Here is a 20,520-nt window from a genome sequence, read left to right on the forward strand (position 1 = left end):
ATTTCATTAGAAAAAAAGGATGTAAATAGTTGTGATATTGAAAAACGAATAAGTAAAAAACTACTGTTAAAAAAAAAGAAAGAGAAATAAAACGTAACCTGTGAACATTTAAATATGGTGGAAGAAACGCGTCGGCGGTACAGTGTTGCCAGTACGGAAGTACTCGATGACGCTATTGCCAGCTAGCTATGCTCCCTCCAAAACCGCGCGTGCATTGGCAGCATTGTTTTTTGGTAGTTTACAAATAAAATGGCCGATATATGAGGCTATTTTGTATGGACAATAAAATATACAATTTTGTAAAATTAATGACCATCGGCCGCTCGTGTATACACGTCAAAGTATAGGTTCAGTGGTGTGAAATACGAGAAAAGAAGGTGAAGTGTAAGTGAGCGTGTGGGAGTGCCGTGAGAAGAAGGTGGAGGTTGCCTTTCAAGACCCGTGGACGCCGCGGGCCCGAAGACAGAAACGAAGAATCACTTACAGACTCTAATACATAGAACAGTGTACCAACCACTGTATCTTTTACATTGACGCGCGGTGGCGCGGTGGCAACTATACAAGAACCGCTGTAGATTTATGGAAGCTGGTTTACAGCGCACAGGCCCCCTCTGCCGCCTGCTCTAATTCTTCAGGCACTCTTGCCTCACCTCCCAAACATTGTGTGTTCCTGAGCACTAACAAAACAACACTTGGGAACACACTGTGCATTTATTTGCACTTTATGTCGCACACATGATAGAAAGCGCACGGTGTTGACTGACTTGGAAATCTTATGAATTCTGGTTACAGCCTTTAGATAATACAACAAGCCTAAATATTATTGTACCTTGGAGCTGCTTCGGGCAGATATGATTTCTTATTTTGAAATCCACGGCCAAGATACTGGAGTGTGACGGGTACGTTTATTTAGAATCCCTCAAAATATTTCCCGCCGATCAATTTGTTGTAGTGGAAAGAAGTGGTACAGACAATGCGTTGACAGAGACGGAGGGGCCAACAAGTACTGCGTCCAGCCAGCCCACCCCCTCCGTTACCCCTCTGTCAAACATGTGCACCACTCCTGGCAACATGGGCACAGGATTTGGGTATACCTGGTCCTTTGGGGGGCCTGGTGCGGAAACCCGAGAAAACGCACAGGGTGAACTTAATACGAATATCAGTTACGCTGTGAACAATAATCAGGACCAAGGATCCAGTCAGAAGATACAGGTTGACATTAAACCCGCTAAAGTTGCCAATAGCACGCATCGTAGACCAATGTTTACTATGAATGAAACTTGTCAACAGACCCCGACAACCCACCATGGCCATACAGCTGGAGCTCATAATCAAACACATGGTACGCACGTTCGAAATAAAAAGCATCATGATGTATTTTCATTAACGTGTGATAAAGGTGGTTGTAATTGTGATGCGGCGCATCCTACACCTCCACCTTCCCTTTTTTCGAACACTTTAGTTTTTACCACGGCCGATAAGCATGCTATGAGTAAGCATTTCATGACACCCCTCGGACCGCTACAGCTTACCGCAGAAGAGTGCAATGAAATTTTAATGAAAAGAGCAGCAGCTGCCTCGAATCAAGCAAATGTAAACAATGTGGCAACCAGCCAAACGGATACCAGTGCTCACTTTGGGCATGTTTTAACGCATGTTAATACCGCTCAAATTGAAACAAAGGTGAAACAGCAAGATATGGGAAGTCAGGTTCGTGTACCAAAGGAACGACCGTATTCTTGTTCAGAATGTGGGAAGTCGTTTCTTCTTAAACATCACCTCACAACACACGCAAGAGTTCATACAGGAGAACGACCCCATGTCTGTGTGCATTGTGGCAAAAGTTTTGCACACAAACATTGTCTTCATACTCACCTGCTTCTGCATAGCGCGGATAGACCCTATCAATGCCTTGAATGTAAAAAGTCTTTTACATTAAAACACCACCTTGTAACACACACCCGTGTACATACGAGAGATCGACCATTTATTTGTCAAGAGTGTGGAAGAGCATTTCCATTAAAACGTCACCTAGTGACACATAGTAAATTTCATTCAGGAGAAAGACCTTTCGTTTGCGAAGAGTGCGGAGAATCGTTTTCGCAAAAGGATCACCTCACGATGCATTCGCGCTTCCATGGCAGTTTAAATCCATTTGTTTGTCAAGATTGTGGGGCTACCTTCCAGAGGAAGTTTGAGTTAGTGAATCATGGTCGATTACACGGCAGGGTTCCACATTCGTGTACTGTTTGTGGTAAAGAATTTTTACAAAAGAGAACATTGTTGGCACACATGCGTTTACATACAGGAGAAACTCCATTCGCCTGTACCGTTTGTGGAGAAGCATTTCCTCGGAAAACGGACCTGGTTGCCCATTCAAAGATTCACAATAATAAGATGACGGCGGATGATAAATCTCTTATGTGCAGGTCCCTATTTATATTATACTAAAGAAATCATATCTTCGATCGTATACTAATGGTACGTTTATTGTTACAGGGAATGTGGATTGGATTTCTCGAATCGAGAAGCTCTAACATTGCACTTAAGGTTACATTCTGGTGATCGTGCGCTAGTTACGGATCTTTGCGGCTTAGCCGCTGCCTTCCAACAAACTCCTGGACACTTCCTTACGCCCAACACCACGGGAACTCATCAGGTATTAATCGCATTACCTTGAAATATGGGATTTGCATGATACAATTGAAGGATTTGCAGATGAACGGACCCATTGGGAACCCCGGAGTTAGCCACATGCATGGTGCGACGCAAACATCACCGCCGGTAGGGACGGCCCCGAAACCGAAACCACACATTTGTCCTGATTGCGGTCGTGGTTTTGTACAGAAACATGGTTTGTCTCAGCATCAGCGGCGTCACACGGACGGCAGTTGCCACATAAAGTCACACGTTTGTGACAAATGTGGTAAAGCCTTCTACCAGAAGAACCATTTGTTGTTACATCAACGCCAACACATGGATCCACCGCCGAGTATACTTCGGCAACAACAAAGGCAAGCTGCCCAAGCTGCTGCCCAACAGGCGCAACAGCAGCAACAACAGCAGCAGCAGCAAACCTGCACTGTAGATACAAAAGCAATACAACAAGTGCAACAACAAGTTCAGCAGCAAGTACAGCAGCAACAGCAGCAGGTACAACAACAGCAGGTACAGCAGCAACAAGTGCAACAGCAGCAGCAGCAAGTGCAACAGCAACAACAACAAGTGCAACAGCAACAAGTGCAACAACAGCAGCAGCAGCCCCAGCAACAGCAGCAAACGTGCACTGTAGATACAAAAACAATTCAACTTCAGGCAATACAACAAGTGCAACAACAAGTTCAACAACAGGTACAGCAACAAGTACAACAGCAGCAGCAGCAACAACAACAGCAACAAGCGTGCTCTGTGGACACTAAAGCAGTACAGTTGAATGTTATTATGTGAGACGATATAGAAAGTGGGGATTGGTTAGTCCCTGGAACAATAGCACTCCCAAATGCGCACCCTGCTGCCACCCTCTGCACGCACTTCTCTTGTACTAACATTACACATTAGATATATTTATTATCTCTAGAATCGAATACGAAATAATCAATTTTATTACAAGAGTATATATATTATATATATACATACAAAGTATACATATTATATTCTAAATATGTAAGGCTTGTAACAAGGAAATAAAAATAACCATATATTAGTGTTTTACATATACTTTATATATCATTTATTCTAGATATGTAAAATGAAACTAAACAAATTAGTTGCCTTAACGAGATAAAGAATTTTAATGAATATATTAACTATTGTTTGGTGAAATATTTTCTCTCTTTTTTTTTTCATTTACTTTTAATTAGTAGGACATCACTTTATAAGAAAATACATATTGAATAAACAAACATAACAAAAATAAGTTTTTTATGTACTACTGCTTTGTTGTTATCCTTCATGCTGTGCTTGTATGGTGGAAGTCGAGAGAAATGTTTGATCGTATGAGTGATTTATTAAAAATGAATATGTAGAATGCATCAAGAAAGAGGGAGAGGGTGGCAGACATTAGCGCATTTATGGAGCATTTAAATTATAAGTCTGCCCGAAAAAAAATGGTGTTTTTAAACGTATTTTTACGTTATACGACTCGCGCAATTTAACAAATTTTAGAAAATTAAGAGCGCAAAAATATTACAAAGTTTATATTCCATTAAATGGATATTAATAATCTTATAAATTTAAAGATTCGAATACATTTCGAATCGTTAAAAGCGTTTTGTTCTTTTTTTTTTATATATATATATATGATCATGTAGCGTTTCGATTTCTTAACTTCCGTACTTTACGTTCTCGACTTTGACTTTTTTACTTTATAATACCGTGATAATGTATGCGAAAAGCGTTTCGCTGGTTTTCACAAAATCATTCAACATACCGAACTTTTGTAATAGTTTTGTCAGAGATATGTAATAGCTAATAGAATTGCGCAAAGAAATGAAAGAAGTAATAAAGGTAGCTTTCCTACATAGTTTAAATATACATATATACAACTTTTTTTCCAGAGCAATACAAACGCGCAGCACGAAAGTGAAGCACGCATTTAAACGAGAACGAAATTGTAAAACGAGTAGCTTTCCTTTTCCCGCATTTCCTGCCTACGAGCTGTGGAAAGAATTTAATATTCCTGTTTATAAAATCATTAAAAATGTGAGTATACCGTTCAAATTTACATTTACATACATCGGTTCTATCTATATAAAATATTTTATTCAAAGATTCTAATCAGAAATCATTGTTTATTGTTTACATATACAGTTTTAATATCCTGAAAATCTCCCGCGTTGGATTTGATAGCGCGATGAAAAGGAAACGGTAACGTTGTCGCGAGCGACCTCTGGCGATGTTGTCCGGAAAGAGACGAAGCTGAAATGGCGCATGCGCAGTGGTCATCGTATATCGTCCCGCCTGCGGACGAACCGAAATAAATCGAACGACGCCGAGCCGATCAGCAGTACGGTGCTCGCTGGATGCGACTGTTTCGCGTTAGTGATGATCAAAACGAGTCGTCGTCGTTGTTGTTTGTGGCATTTCGCGAAGACGAAGAAGCCGTGATCCGTGATCAAAAGTTTAAGGCGGAGAAGAGGCCGAGGGCACACGTCGTCGTTCGTTGTCGCGGCCACGGATGCATATGGAGGTGCGTAAACCCTTGTTTCGATGCACCCTCTTCTTGTGCACGCGTTCATTGTTTATTTTGACAACACCATCGAAACTTTGGTTAAACTTTACTCGTGTTTTTCATCGCGTGTTATCGTGTCTCGTTAAAATTCGACCTCTTAAAAGGGCAATTGAAAGTGCAATGATCGTCTCGTTTACCAACGGGGAATTGTTATTGATGATGTCCGTGTTCACTCGAAGGATCGTTACTCGCAAGACCCCTTTAATTTTTCACATTCTCCTTCTGTTTATCGAGCATAGTGTATCGACGGCTGTCGGTTTGGAAACGTAGTTTTAGGAATCCGTCCGCACTTTCCATTCGGTCTGTGCATCGAATCGCGTAATACTATTTTTTTTTTCTTTTTTCTTCTTCTCTCAACTCTGTGTATTTTTAATGTGCAATCATTTAGAGCATCGGAACACAGAATCGTGCGTGGAGTTAAACAACCTTATATCAGTTTTTTTACGGCAGTGAGTTCTCGCTTGGAAACAGGCCGAAGATTAAGATTATGTGCGCATACGGCATCAGACTTTGTGTACGCTCTCAGCTGACGGGAGGCTGTCAGCTGCCTTACACGAAAGATCCAGGGCCGTCGTTTCGTGGCGTCTCCGAAACGATTCATCTTCTTCGCGTTATTCGCGTCGAATCTCGAGCGATAATTCGTTTAATTTTCATTTCAAATCGATTCTCTATTCTGTTTAGAGCATTCACGCTTGGTAACAGTGTAAATTCTGCCATATCGTGTAGCTGTGTCGTCACGTACGCACGTGTATGTGTAGGAGAAAAATCACGTTACTTGGTTGTAAATGAAAAATCTCGTTAAATATTTATCACATCCGAACGAATCATGACCTTACCGGTGTGTTTGTTTTTCATTTATACTCTTTATTTTCAGAATGATTTTTAATCAATCGCAATGTCAACGACACCGCGGGTTTTACACGCCGTTTCCGACGATAAATTTTCACTGATACTTAACGACGCCAATGTCACCAGATAATACACGCTCTCTTGTTTTGTACACACTCACAGCTGATTCAACCGACGCGTCATAAAAACGTTCGAACTGTTATCTTTTAACGTGCCTCCTCGTCGTAGTACCCTTGCGACGTTTTCTTTCTCCTCTGTATACATTAGACACATGTGTGGAAGACTTCGATCGCATTTAAAAAAAAAAAAAAAAAAAAAGAAAAGAAAAAAAACACCTACATACATAATATTCTCGCATAGAACGGTCTGTGGTAAGGTTAAGTGGTAGACAGAGAAAGGAGAGAATTGACGTAACGCTACTTGTCAGTGTTTCCGACCGTCAAACTTCCATTGATTTTTCTCTCGTAAATATTTGGCGAGGTTAACTAAACACGCTAATTCAGTAAGATCGACCTTATCGACGAGAATGGCTCGTCAGTTACCTCGGTTATTTTTTACCATCTACATATCGTATCGATCGCAATTTGTTTAACCATCCCGGGCTTTCTTCAGTCTATGGCGCCTTTCGAATTTAATAGACCGAGAACCGTTGTACGAGGACGCGGGTATACAAGGTGCATATTAAAGTGCAATTCGCTTTGAAAGCGACATCCGTCGCGTCGTCAGGACGCTTGCATGGAAAATTAAATATGCGCGACGAGTGACGAAGGACGATGACCCGAATTAACTAAACTCGAAGCGGCTGTGTGCGCGCTTGTTCCTCTCTCGGCTGTTTATTTAAGTTACAGTGGTGTAGCCTCGCGCGATTCCTGTCTGACCAGCGGAGCACGAGTCCCCGCGACTCCTCGCCGCAAGGAAACTCTTCCTATCCGTGGCATTAGACTTGGCTAGATTTACAAACAAGCTGAAGTGAATTAGAGCGAGATTCGTTCTAGAGGCAACCCTTTTCCCAGACCAGAAGTGGCGAAAAAAAATAAATCTTTTTTTCGGTCATTGGTTGAGATTTTCAAGATTTACAATCTTAGATACGGGTTGGCTAATGACGAATAATTTCCAGATTGGATATCCCTGTTATCTAATTCAGCAAAGATTTCCGAGATATAAACTTTCGACTGAAATTTATTTAACATCATACAATGTTGTAATAGCCACGCAACGTAATTTGAAAATCAAAAAAAGAGAAACTATCTTAATTATCACTAATTAGCACCTAATTGTTATTGGTAAATCAGGCTGCGTCACAGTTGAGCGCGGAAAGGAAACAGTATTGTAATTAAATGCTATTTTCTACGCGCAATAAAAACGGTATAGTTCGTTCTGTAAGAACGCGTGGACCTGTTGGACGACGCTTTTGTGTACGTTTACAGCTGATTGGACTGTCAGCTGGGCTGTGCGCAATAGATAGAATCGTCGGCAGGCTGGCCAACGCACGTTCCAGAACTCTCAGCTCTCAGAGGAGGCCTTGTTTTTCTCCAATTCTTTTTCCCTTTTTTTTTATTTTTCTTCGTCACTTCACTTTTTCCTTGCAGAGGCTGTCGCGTTGTGCGACGCCAACCAGGGCAATTGCTCTTGCAATCTTTAAACTTATCCCTCCTGTGTTGTCCGCGAGATGAGGTGAAGGGTTACACGGCGAGTGTATAAATACATGTGTACAGAAATACACTGATGTGTCTGAAGATCCATAAATGAACTGGTTGAAAGCCGCACTGATCGCTTCCACCTATAATAAAATTTCTTTGTCGTTCGAATATTCAACAATCAAGTAATATATTTTTATGATACTTACGTTCAGTGAACAATCTTTGTTTATTCATGTCTAGATAGTCTTCTTCAGCTGGAACATTCTGTAAATACACGAATAGATTTTTATTCCTAATAGGAGGTGTTGTATAATTTACGATATTGCTTAAGTGCGCAAAAGTAAAAAAAATTTATAAACGATCCTTAATTCCGGGAATGGATTCGTTGTTAGTCACGTAGGCGCGTGAAACGTGACAAACTACGAAGAATGCCATTCATAATTCGTAAAGAGTCATACGTCGCAGGTGAACTTCCATTAAAGCTTGCTTTATTGCCGAGCCCCGGCAAACTAACGTATTATTTTCTTCGCGCGTACTTGATTAAACTCGGTGAACGATGGTGGGGTTTGTGCGATCAAAAACCTCGCTATCATTTATCACTTTGCGTCTGGTTCGTTGTACGTGCGTGACCTACGCAACGTGGTTTTACTTTTTCTCTTCGAATTCTTTTTTCTTCTCTGCACACAAACGCGAGTTAAAAGAAGAAACGTAAGAAACGAAAAAGTCCTGACCCTGGTCGTTTATTACACGCTACACATGGAGCGGGTAGATATTAATTTCCTTTTTTCCATAAATATTCATTCTTTCACCGGTTTTCTTCACCCGTCAGACAAATGGATTAGACCCCGTTTGTATTCTTCTTTCTTCTTTTTTTGCTGATTCCACGCTCGAGGATATCCTATGCAATGCTTCGGTATAGATTGGATTATACTCTTTGTCTTGGCTTGTAATAATGGGACGTGAAAACCCATTCATTCTCACGTTGTTACCTGAAATGTTTCATTACAAGATTAGTATTAAAGATACAATTTTTAATATTATTCAAATTATAAAAAAAGCTATCCCTTTTCTCTTCGGTCCTACATTAGCGGTGTCTATAAATAGTAGAACAAGGTTGAAAGAAAAATTGTTTCTTTCAATCTGTGCATCGTACTCGCGTAGCGCGCCGGCAAGTGTTTTTGTTTGATTTCACTCGCAGTTGACGAACCAACAATCGAAGCCGTACATGCTGTACGTAAATATATCCGTGGGCAATACACATGTGCACCATGCACCCGTGTATATGTTTACCCGAGTCTGGAACACGTACGCAGAAGCAAGAGAAATAAGGCTATAGGTGGGACGTGGATAGAAGAAAGTATGAACCAACGCGGAGTTACTAATGGGAGAGACACGTACACACCTATACCCTTTCCTCTTTCCGTCGCCTCGATTCGATAAGTTTTCCTTTCGTTGCATTTTCGAACGTTAAACAAAGATAGGAATTCAAGGCTTAGATTTCCTGTTATCGTCGTTATCTCGTGCACTCGGTACACGCGGATCGCCAATTACAACAACGTGCCTCGGTGTAACGTAAATCGGTATAGCAAAAAAAAGAAAAAAAAAGATACCAGCTGGGTTATTGTATCGTCGTTCAAACGATTTGCTACTTCGAAGCATGAATCATTCGCTCCTCCTGCATGGAACGACTGTGTATGCTACGCAATTTACAGCGGTCACGAATTCAGACGTTTTCTCTTTGTATTGTCTTTAGTGAGTCACAGCTTTATATACGAGAAGAGGCTTGATCATCGGCTAGGCTCAAATTGTAGGGGATGATGAGTATAAATAGTCTGATCAGTTTCGATGCATGGATTAAAAGTTTTAATTTGTATAAAGCCGATGGTGAAATTGCGACTTCTTGCTACACTCGCGAATAAGTTAGAAACTTTTATATAACGTTACAGTATCAAATTAATGTTTAAGCTTATAACTCGTAACTTATACTAACGACGAAGCCTTCGTAAATTGAAACTATAACGTTGTATAACATTTTTGAAATGATTTTTTGTTTCCGTGCTTAGAGCGCGTTACGATCGCGAGTAGCATAGTAACGTAGTCGGTGAAAATGGTTCCCAGCAACAGCCTATTCATTCTTATCGCGGTTCGTTTCTTTTCGAGCGTCGTGGGCACAGAACCGTTATATCGTATGTAATTACTCGATGCTCGTGCATGCAATGTTGCCTGTGGTTCAACAATCTTCACTCTCTCGAGCTTTTATAAGTCGCTCGCGAATTATCTATAAAACGGTGCCTCCTGCACCTTGCTCGAAAGTTTCGCCGTGCATGCTAAGCGAACGCGTCGCTGGCACGTCGTCGATCCCCGCAGAACTTGTTGCGAGGGAAAAATAAAGACGACACGTCCGCTTCTTCTTCGAGTCATTGTTCTCTCTGTGTTAGGGGAACACAGACACGCACGTAATCGCGTGGCGGATCCGTTTATGAGATTTCTCGGCTGCTGCCTGCGTGCAGGAATATATTTCGGTTCCTACTCTCGTGATCTTAAATTTATCGTAACGCGTACACACACACACGGTTCTCTTCGTTCGCAGAACGTGGAAACAAATCAACGGAGCGCGTTTCGAGGAAATAACTGCTCGCGAGTGATATCTGGATTGCATTACCGTTTGCTATTTCACCGCAAAATGGCTAGCAAAACATTTTGCCGCGAAAATAGACTTGAAGCATCCCTTCTTGATTCTTCAAATTCTAAGCAGTCGTTGAACTGAAAGAAAGAAAGAAAGAGGATATAAAATCTGATATTTACGAGAATATTCGATGCTCCCGATACGACACACATGGGATCCTTATCCGTAGAATAGTGTGCGCGACTTATTGAAGCCATATCTTCTCGGGCATTCAATGGAAGACGGAGCGGAAAAAATATCGTCGTTACTCGGCAACTAACTTGTAAAAAAAAGCTTACGTATACTAATATTTTTGTGACTACGAGTTTAAATATATCTTTTCTAAGGTTACGAGACGCAAAGTGGCCAGTGGCATGTAAGTACCTCCATCGACGCGCATTGTTTGCGTTTCTGAGCAGACGATATTATTTCGGTTGACGCATAAAACGCGTTAAACCTGTGCAGAGATAAAGAAAGAAACGACGCAACGCCACTCGTTTCTTTATCATCACTGTTTGTGTTTACAGTGCACTTCGTATTCGAAGTACATACATATATATATTTGTTATTTACACTTACCGGGGGGGGGGGAGATCGACGTATTTTTAGATACAACATTTGCGCCACCAGGGCGAATTTTCATGAAAGTGTAAAGATCCTTCGTTGTACCACTTATTGTTGATTATTTGTATTCCTCGTTAGTCAATGCAAATTCCTGGATTTTTATCTCGACGCAAAAGCTGCAATGTAAATGAAATAATAAATATAACTGAATTGATTTATCAATATTTTTCTCTTTATAGTTTCTTTTCTGTTATTGTTATGAGATCTGGTTCCAAAAGCGTACTACTTTCCTTTAGAGGAATATAAACACTTTTTTCACCTGATTGCATTATCTTAACGAGTTGGAAGTTGTATTTCTCAGAGATACCTAGTAGATCAATTTAAAAAGGGTCAACAAACGTATCGCGAATCGCGCGCAAAATACAAACATCGCAACATTGATGCGCAAATGTTTACGAAATATCTTTCGATCCTTCCGTTTTTTTTTCTCTTTTTTCTCAAATTTGTTATCATAAAAGATGTTGATCTACGTTAGTTCATGCAACGCATTAAGGCCGTATCACCGCGTACCGCCTTGCATGTGATATGCAATAGAAAACATTTTGTCAATACACGCGATGACGTGCGCAGAGTCGTGACTGTATTGCATGACCCGCGATGCGTGTTCTGTCGAACGTGGGTCAAACACGTGATCGCCTTCTCGTGAATACTATTCACAATTATATCTATTTAACCCTTTACGTACCGAACTTACCCGTTGAAAAGAGCTATCGATTGTCGCGCAAACTGTTATCGATTGTTACGATAACTCGCTTCCGCCGTCTTTTTCACTCTGTTGTTGAGGTTACAGTTGTTTCGCTTATCGCTGAGTATTATGATCCTTAACACCATATGTCCAATCGTCAATAGAATTATGCAATTGAAAGGGTTAATATGAATTTGTTGAACAAGTAAAAGTTGTTAACTTCAGTTGACGCGTTGCCTAACCTAAAATACTTGATACTCGGCATTAATGTTTTGTTCGTGATTTAATATTAGAAATGTTGCTTATATCGTTACACAAACATGTTTGAAACTATCATTAATACATACCTGATTGTTATCCAACAATTTATATCGTATATCGTAGGTGGCACTACTTAGAAAGTGACATTGGTGAATAGCGGCAAAGAATGCATACCATGTCCGTAAAATAGGTTCTTGCATGTGAACTATCACTTGCATCTAGATTTTTGATTATTTTATGTTGCGACGGTACTTTTATCCATACAGCCTAGTCTCGCGACGGAAATCATTATGGTTTTACATTGTATCAAGTAGAAAGTCTTGACAAATTTCGAACTGTGCGATTAAAAAGTTGCCGCCATGACACATGCGCAGTGTGTTTTGCGCACCCAATATTCGTTGTATTTAATTTTAAAAATATTCGAATTTTCATATATTTTATCTTTCCAGTGAAGTATATATATAAACAGTGAATCGCAATAAATTATATCGATCCTTCTTGAAAGTGATAGTACTTTTTAGGTTACTTATAGCAACTTCAGTGTCATACTAACCTTATCCGTTGTAACTAGTGGAAGGTTAAGGGGAAATCTATCATCCCTAACCTTTACTTTATTCAGTAATCTTACTCAAAGAAAGTCGATGCGCATTATCGTGTAACGTGTCAGAATTTCTAAACAATCGAATTATGTAGTTTCCTGGTAGAAAGTCAAGTGGCGCTGTTTACCGCGTTTATTTTCATTTCTCGATACAGGTGTCACATGACTCCGTGAATTTTAATAGTTTCAACTTAATCTGCTGGTATAGAGATTTCGCTGTAACAGCGTCTTCTTTGACGATCGTTCGTCACGTGTTTGTATTTGGTTACCGCATGGTGTCTAATAGTCGACCACGTTCAATGGTAGTTCAGTCGAAGACAATCGTATCTCGTTGTTCAACGGAAAAGGACAATGATACGAGTCCGAAGCGGAAAATTTTTACCCGCCACCTTCGAGATGAAATTAGACTCGAGAAGAATTTTTGTAACGTTGGCCGACAGCCATATTGTCCGCATGCTTTTATTAACACCAATGGTCACATTTCTACGATCGCGTTCCTGCACATGTGTACGCGGGCGATCATTAACATAAGTGTTATTTAACGACGCTTTATGAATCTTTACGATCGCCTCTATTTACAATTCCGACAGGGTAGCCTATTTGGTAGCACTTGGAATATAGTGATCAATATAAATTGACGAAAGAGAGTGCCAAAATGATCAACTCGGTCAATAGTTTCAATTGGGTAATCAATAGTTATTCCGTCCGTCGCAATTTATTTAAAAGTATACGTATAAATAACCTACGTTCTGCGTGGAACTTTTCAGAGACTTCGAATCTTATCTTTTAGTTGAAATAATCATTTGTCAAGCACTTTCAGTGTCATCGATTAAGCTCAAAGGTGATCGAATTTGCCGCGCAAACGCGAAATTATCGATAGCGCGATCGATAGGAAATGGACGGTTAACCAAATTTTCCATTTAACATCGTTACCTTTCCCGCCGATTAAATTCTCCCGCGGAAAATATTTTGCGGTAACGTAGATGGGAAACTGCATTGACGATTGATTCGATCGACTAGTTATTTTTATCGAATCGCGGAAGTCGATTCTTTGGCAAACTCGATTGAGCAATTAATATCGTTTGTTCGTTCGATCGTCATTCGAAGTCTTACGAGAACGTTCGTCGCCTGACATTGATACTGAGGTCAATCGAAAGAAATAGTTGCCACGATTGAAAAAAAAAAAGAAATCGATAAGATACACAATATCCATATCGATCGAGTTTACTGCTAACCGCTAACCTCTGTGGAAAAGTAATTTTAATCGGTACGCAATCTAATCATTTATTTGGATCTATATTACGTTCATTTTAACACGATGTTTACTGTACGGTAACTTGTTTTTTGTCTTCTATAAATGTCTCGAGTATAAAGCTTTTGATATCGAAGATTGATTTCTTGAATAATTACTGTTAAATACATTTATACGTTTTTTTAGGTTAAAAGATACTCTAAGCATGTAAATCTCAAATGAATATAAAATATTGTTTACATGGGAGCGACTTATGAATTTAAAATAAGAATGGAAATGAAGCAACAGGAAAGACAGAAGAAATTATTACGCGATTGGTTTGTATTCGGCTTCCAAAAAAATAAAACACCGAGTGTTTTTGATTTTCCGCTCAAGCCTCGATAAATATTGAAAATGTATTGAAATTGTTTCTTATCTGGTGTCCACGGAAGCGCTGAATTTCAGATGTCAATATTTTTGTTCGTCTTCGTATCAAAAGAAACCGCATTCTATTATCTTATCGTTCTACCAAATAACACATTCATATTTTTCCACTTAGCTGGACAAGTTCAGGGACGTGAGAAATTTACATTTATCTTGAACGAAAATTGGAAAAGATAAAGAGACCGAACCGTTTAGGTATCCTTTGTTTCGCCTTTGTTCTGAATATCAGAGGTAGGTAAAAAATTTTAAAAGGAAAAAGAAGGTTTCAGTTGAGTATTCGTCGATTGGTGGCGGGTTTCGCGCGAAATTCAAATTTGAAGGTTAGAATATTTATTGTAAAGGCAATTTTTTTTTTTAGAGGAAACTACACTTTGAAATCGTATTGACGCGACATCTGTTCCACGTGCTTCTGTTGCACGCTTCGTCTGGATCAGGTACACAACACACGTCACACAGCAACGGCAGATGGAAAAACAAAGCGTCTATTGTGGCGACAGGCTTTCACCGGATTCTTCGTGTGTTCGTCTCTTTATTCATTGGGGAGATAGGCGTGCACCGTCTGCGCGGACCGGAAAAAAAAAGGATGGACAAGAAAATCGGAAATTCTGAGGATGCGTCGGTGACGGAGGTAGCAATGACCTTGGGCCGTGTATTGACTCGAATGTTCCATCTCTTTGTTCCCCTACGATTCGTTGGGAAACTTCATTCCGCGGCTACTCCGCGGATTCGCCGTAGAACCTGGCGGCCGACGAACCGCGCGCCACGATTTCAACGCGTTTTATTGTACGCGGTCGTTGCTATCGCCGATGTTCGAGGCGTGGGAATTGAATTGAAGCAAAATCTTCTTTCGTTCTTATTTCTGTCTGGCGAAAATTTATTAATGCGCCTGCTTCTCGCAGGATTAGGAATAATCCAGCTTGTTAAATTAGGTATTCTGAAAATTCCTTCAGACATAAGAGGTACTCGTGAAACGATGAAATGTTTGCACATTTTTTAAAATGGAAATTGTTGCGTTCTATAAATGTGCGTGGTTTTAATCTGCCAGACCGATTGGTGCCTTGACACGTGAAAAATACGACGTATACAGATTGGTTCGTTGTTTCAATTTACATACACCGAGTTTCGAGTTAACTTCTGTCGACTTCTATTGTCGTGAAGTTTTCATTGACTCCTTTTCTTTTTAGAACGATGCTTAAATAGAACTTTAATCATATTCATTTTCTTTTTCTTTTTATGATCTTCAGAGTGACCGACGCGTACAGAAATAATACAGCTGGAAACTTGGCCGGCGGTTGTGTCACACCAAGTGTTAAATTCCGCATTGTCATAAGCCTGGAAAGTGAAGTATACATAGTACCGTTATCGCAAGGCCGTGGCGAATCGTTGTTTCGATTGATTCAAGTTGGAAAGGAAAAGAACAAGAGGCAGAGAGGATACGTAGGCCTAAGGAAAGGAAACGATAAAGAAGAAGCGAGGAAGGAAGAAAAACGAGGAAAGGGAAGGAAACGGAGTTAAACTCAGAAAAACCGTCTGATGTCTAAATCCAAATAAGAGAAGGTTGCCGTTCTTCTTCCATCCTTATAAAGAAGGAACACACGCCCTCTTTGCCGTATCAAAACAAAGGCCTCGTCTTCTCTTTGTTTGCACATATGTCAACCATGTGTCTTGCAATGCACGAAGGAAACGAGAGATGATTACAGTTATGATGTATTCCTCGGTCATCGTAATGAATAATACATTTTATTCTTGAAGCCTTGAACTGAATTGTAGCATTGATATTCTTATTCGTTTCCATGCATATTTACGCATTGTTTTGGGAGGACAAAAGAAAATTATTCTTTATTTATATGCCAGCAACTTGTTCATTCACGATTGTGTATTGGTAAGGAACAGATACGTTTAAGATTATTTTAAAGATTTTTTTTTTTTTTTAATTTTTGTTTAACGAAAGTGTATTTTTATTTTTATGTTACGAAGGTATGAACAACCCAGGGATTAGAAGAACAGAAAATTGAATGCAATTATGCCTAGGGACCGAGCGTTACAATTTTTCCTTACGTATTTTGAAGTAGTTTCGAAGGAAAAGTACATTTACTAATTCAACAGGGAAGAGTTTCTATACCTCCTCGTATCTTTCGTCGTTCAACAATGATTTCATGCAACACTTGTTTCGAAACTCCCTGCATATGCATAAGGTAACTTAAAGGTTAAAAGCTATTATTTTAAAGGCAGGTCATCTAGTGAACCGAAAGGATATTTATATTGGACGTATGAAAAATTTCAAGTTAAATGATCCATTCATTTTTAGTTTTAAAAATTACTTCAAAAATAGGAACATATACCCCCTTAAGTTCAAGTGTACTTCTCTTACAAGAAAGAAGAGGTAGAGGAAACCGGGTTGGTGCGAACGCAACTCGACAAGAAGAGAGACCGGGCCGCGTTTCCTCTGTTCCTTATAAAGAAGAAGCCTTTTTCTTTAGATGCATCATAATAAAGACCTTGTCTCTTTTCTTTGTTTGAACACGCGCCAGCACGTGGTGTAGCCGGTCGCTCGATATGGAATAGAGTACATTAATGCTATTGCGCTTTAAAACGTTCGAGCAGCAGTTTCATTATTCCACCACCACCACTACGTTTGCTCGCGACTCTTATTTTTACATATGTTCATCACGCATCGTGTATATGTTATCTGTTCTTCTTTCCTAATCGCGCCAACCGCATCGGGACTGTTTTTCCCTTAATAGCAATACAGTATGCTAGAAAACGCAGTTTGATGGCACCGAATAGCGAGCGAAGCGCGCGTTATTTAACAGGCCGTTATAAATAACTCGGAACTGATAGTTGTGGAACAAATATACACGATAGCGGGTAAAATAGTGTGAGCGGATTCCAAAGAGAACGCGCAGGAGCCAATGTTTGTTTTATTTTTGATACATCACCTAATATAATTTCACTCCTTTTCTGCTATTTCCCGCGCTTTACCGGATGAATCACATAAGAGATTAGAACCGTCCAAATATTTGGGAAAGTAAATTTCCTCTCGGTGAACACGTTTCATATGTCTATACGAAATATTAGCGATCTCACTCTTTGACATTATTGTATTTGCTTCAGGAGATTTCGCGATCGGCTTGAATCTATCACGAGGCGGGAATCTATGAACGACTACCGCAAAGCGTGTGCGCGTTCTAAACGCCTAGTAATTTTAAGTTGCACAACAGAATTGTAATCCGCGAGGAAGGATAGATGGAATTGATAGAAACGTTTATCGGGTTCACAGGTGTCCCCGAACCGGCGCTGTCTGAACCAGCTCAACAGCTGATCGGAGTACGAAGCGGCGGTGAACGGGGCCACTATTGCACCACCACCCCGCGACTGGAAGAAGAAGAAATTCGATACGCTAATCGTTGCTGGTTAACGGCCAGACAATTCCACGTAGAAGTGAAGAAGAAGCGTTCGCTGCTGCTGCTCGACACTTGATAAAGGGGAAAGAGACAGACGGCGAGAGGAAGAGAGAGAGAGAGAGAACCGACTAAACTATTATCACGACAAGGGCGAAAGTATCTTTTGCTTGTTTGGACGCGCCATCATGGTCAAAACTTTTCAAGCGTACCTGCCCTCGTGTCACCGCACTTACTCGTGCATTCACTGCCGTGCTCACCTCGCCAACCACGACGAACTCATCTCTAAGGTGAGCCGTGCTAGATCAGGTAACGGACAGACTTCTTGCATTTACTTCTGCACAGCGCATCTACAAAAAAACGGCGCTGTTGTTTTTTTACAAATCGACACGACATTAATCGGCGTTTTTTTTTTTCTTTGCTTCTTTTGATTGCAGTCCTTCCAGGGCAGTCAAGGTCGTGCCTATCTCTTTAATTCCGTGTAAGTATGCTGATGACTTCGGAGAGAGAGACCGAGATCGGAGTCTCGTGAACGGAAAGTAGGACGCGTTTATTTTACCCGGGGAACTAATGTTTCTCTTGTGGTACCCCTCCCTCTATCTCTCTCTCTTTCGCTTTCTGTGTTACGATAAAGTGTTTATCTAAATGACTGCATTGTAATAAAGATCGTTTCGTTATTTTAGGGTGAACGTGGGCTGTGGTCCTGCAGAGGAGCGAGTTCTGTTGACTGGCCTTCATGCTGTTGCTGATATTTACTGCGAATGTTGCAAGACCACCCTTGGGTGGAAATACGTAAGTTCGCCAGTTGCTGAAAAAATTATTCGCGAATCAGAGACCACTGGTTCTTTCTGGTACAGCGTTGTCCAAGAGTTTGCCCGTATGGTAGGCGCCATGAATCACCAGGGACAATCTTATGGACAAGCCTGAATTATAATTTAAAATTATACACATGTTATTGTATTATGATATTTTTCAGGAGCATGCGTTCGAGTCGAGTCAGAAGTATAAAGAGGGCAAGTTTATCATTGAGCTTGCTCATATGATCAAGGAAAATGGATGGGAATAAATGGTCGAGGGGAACAACAAGTAACGCGTTCCCGATACAAAAACAGCACCACCCATCGAACATTTCCTGATAACGTTTAATGCCTACAATGTTGTTCTAATTGCGATGTGCGGCTCCCCACCCCTCTGTCGAACCACCAACGAAAGTCTGTGATTTCATTTGTGATTTGTAATCTTAGTAACTTTTTATGTTTCGGACAATTCGATGCTGTTTTAAGTTCTTTCCGATCGATTGGTTATCGTGCGAACGATGACACCGGTGATCCGCGGCATCGCGGATCGATCACACGAAGAAGTATTGTAAAGAAATTATTTTTCAAAGAAAAGCAAAAAGAAAAAAAGAAAATAAGACGAAACAAGAAGATAAGTAAAACGATATAAAAGAAATACAAAAAAAAAAAGAAAAAACAATTAACAAAGAAACGGGTAGAGTATAAGAAACTAAAAAAAAAAAACAGAAAAAAAAATGACGATGTTAATAAGCGATGGTGAATATGATGACGAAGGTGCCATGGTGGAAATAAAGATGGAGAATCGTACTGTTCGAACAATGGGGTGCCCCCCTAATTTTAATTCATTATCTTCGTAGACATTTCCTTCTGGAGGTATGCCAATGATACATGGTAAAAATTAACGCGCGGGGCACCCCGATCGAGATGAAGTTTTTTAAATCCGTTATTGCACCGGAGCAGCGCGAGTGCCACAGACTTTGCTGGATTGACTGCCTGCCTACCGCGTCTATCATTGGAATTTCACTGCCGATATTCCTAATATTAATTATTAAGATAGCCGCGTCGCATGTTAGGCGACGTGGTTGTAGTTTTTAGTATAGCTTACGATATAGCATACTAAAGCCTATGTTACAATATTATAGGACCTCATGGATATAGAACATAAGAATACGTAAGAGTACCCGATCTGGTGAGACAGGAAAGGAAGATACACTTGTATATGTCCGTGAGCATGTTTTGTGCGGGTGGTGTATGAGTGTAAGAAAGATGGAGAGAAAGAAAAGGAAAAAAAAATAATTGAAGATTCATTGTGTCCGTGTGTGTGTAACATGTTTGATTTTATGTTCACCATGCCTGCCAAACTGTCTGTTTATCTGCCAGTCGCCGTTACTGTAGGTGAGAAAGAAAGAAAAAAAATTTAATAATACCGTATTCTAACATGTTCACGTTTTCGTCGGCTCTGCAGGGTGTGGTATGACTGAATCTTTACGTTGTGAAATCATTGGACTGCGCCTTCCTATGCACGCACTACGAAGGTATACATACATTATATGTATTGAAATGAGGATAAAAAAACGAAACAAAAGAAGAAAAAAAAAGTATGGAACAAATTAATTGCTCATTACTTTTTAATATCGATCTCATTTGTAAATATTGAATAGAGTTCAGTGACATCACAGAATCACTACTATTTGTTAGAGCGAATTTAACGCGTTCGCTATCTCGAGACCCGAATGTACGATTGATTTTCATCGTTCATTACACGAGAACAAAATTTTATCGTTCATACTAATTCGTCTATTATCATTTTCTTTTTTTTTTTTTTTCATTTTCTCACGTTATACCGACACGTATAACGCAGCGACATTCAAGTATAATTAAGTTTTTCGATAGGCTATCATATTTCCGAGACTGCTTGTATAAATTAAAAGAACATTACTAATATTTAGGCGGCTTTTTTTGTGTTACCTTCGTTATCAATAAACTTTTATAACAACGTGATAATTAAAATTGAAATTTTATTTAAGGATGTTTACTTGTGCGTATTTTTAATTATAAAGTTATATTTACAAATTGTTATTGATTCGGATTGAAA

General features: G+C 40.0%; 2 protein-coding genes across 4 annotated transcripts; both read left to right on the forward strand.

The window, feature by feature from the left end:
- The first annotated feature begins 104 nt into the window (after positions 1–104).
- LOC114872975 (zinc finger protein 2-like) lies at positions 105–4,533 on the forward strand. The gene is made up of 3 exons (XM_046288956.1): positions 105–2,429; positions 2,500–2,659; positions 2,710–4,533. The coding sequence occupies exons 1-3, from the start codon at positions 1,051–1,053 to the stop codon at positions 3,445–3,447; spliced, it is 2,277 nt and encodes a 758-aa protein (XP_046144912.1). The 5' UTR covers positions 105–1,050; the 3' UTR covers positions 3,448–4,533.
- A 359-nt stretch (positions 4,534–4,892) lies between these two features.
- On the forward strand, positions 4,893–20,369 carry LOC114872893 (protein yippee-like 1). 3 transcript variants are annotated; one of them, XM_029180625.2, is made up of 10 exons: positions 13,716–13,819; positions 13,991–14,121; positions 14,343–14,458; positions 14,586–14,855; positions 15,472–16,109; positions 16,205–16,422; positions 17,508–17,918; positions 18,066–18,109; positions 18,312–18,420; positions 18,605–20,369. In XM_029180625.2, the coding sequence occupies exons 7-10, from the start codon at positions 17,817–17,819 to the stop codon at positions 18,692–18,694; spliced, it is 345 nt and encodes a 114-aa protein (XP_029036458.1). In that variant the 5' UTR covers positions 13,716–13,819; positions 13,991–14,121; positions 14,343–14,458; positions 14,586–14,855; positions 15,472–16,109; positions 16,205–16,422; positions 17,508–17,816; the 3' UTR covers positions 18,695–20,369. The 3 variants fall into 3 exon arrangements, with proteins under 3 accessions (XP_046144810.1, XP_046144811.1, XP_029036458.1); XM_046288854.1 differs by lacking the exons at positions 13,716–13,819; positions 13,991–14,121; positions 14,343–14,458; positions 14,586–14,855; positions 15,472–16,109 and adding an exon at positions 4,893–5,188; XM_046288855.1 differs by lacking the exons at positions 13,716–13,819; positions 13,991–14,121; positions 14,343–14,458; ... (1 more) ...; positions 15,472–16,109; positions 16,205–16,422 and adding an exon at positions 4,893–5,188.
- Positions 20,370–20,520: the final 151 nt, after the last annotated feature.

This window comes from Osmia bicornis, chromosome 15 (genome assembly GCF_907164935.1).
Source record: "Osmia bicornis bicornis chromosome 15, iOsmBic2.1, whole genome shotgun sequence".
NCBI lineage: Eukaryota > Metazoa > Arthropoda > Insecta > Hymenoptera > Megachilidae > Osmia > Osmia bicornis.

Bases quoted from the DNA above. Each gene is read 5' to 3' on its own strand.
- LOC114872893 (XM_046288854.1), top strand. From the start codon at position 17,817: ATGGTCAAAACTTTTCAAGCGTACCTGCCCTCGTGTCACCGCACTTAC. The intron at 17,919-18,065 runs GTGAGCCGTGCT...TTTTGATTGCAG, and splicing joins ACGACGAACTCATCTCTAAG to TCCTTCCAGGGCAGTCAAGG. The intron at 18,421-18,604 runs GTAAGTTCGCCA...GATATTTTTCAG, and splicing joins CCACCCTTGGGTGGAAATAC to GAGCATGCGTTCGAGTCGAG.
- LOC114872975 (XM_046288956.1), top strand. From the start codon at position 1,051: ATGTGCACCACTCCTGGCAACATGGGCACAGGATTTGGGTATACCTGG. The intron at 2,430-2,499 runs GTCCCTATTTAT...TTATTGTTACAG, and splicing joins GATAAATCTCTTATGTGCAG to GGAATGTGGATTGGATTTCT. The intron at 2,660-2,709 runs GTATTAATCGCA...ATACAATTGAAG, and splicing joins ACACCACGGGAACTCATCAG to GATTTGCAGATGAACGGACC.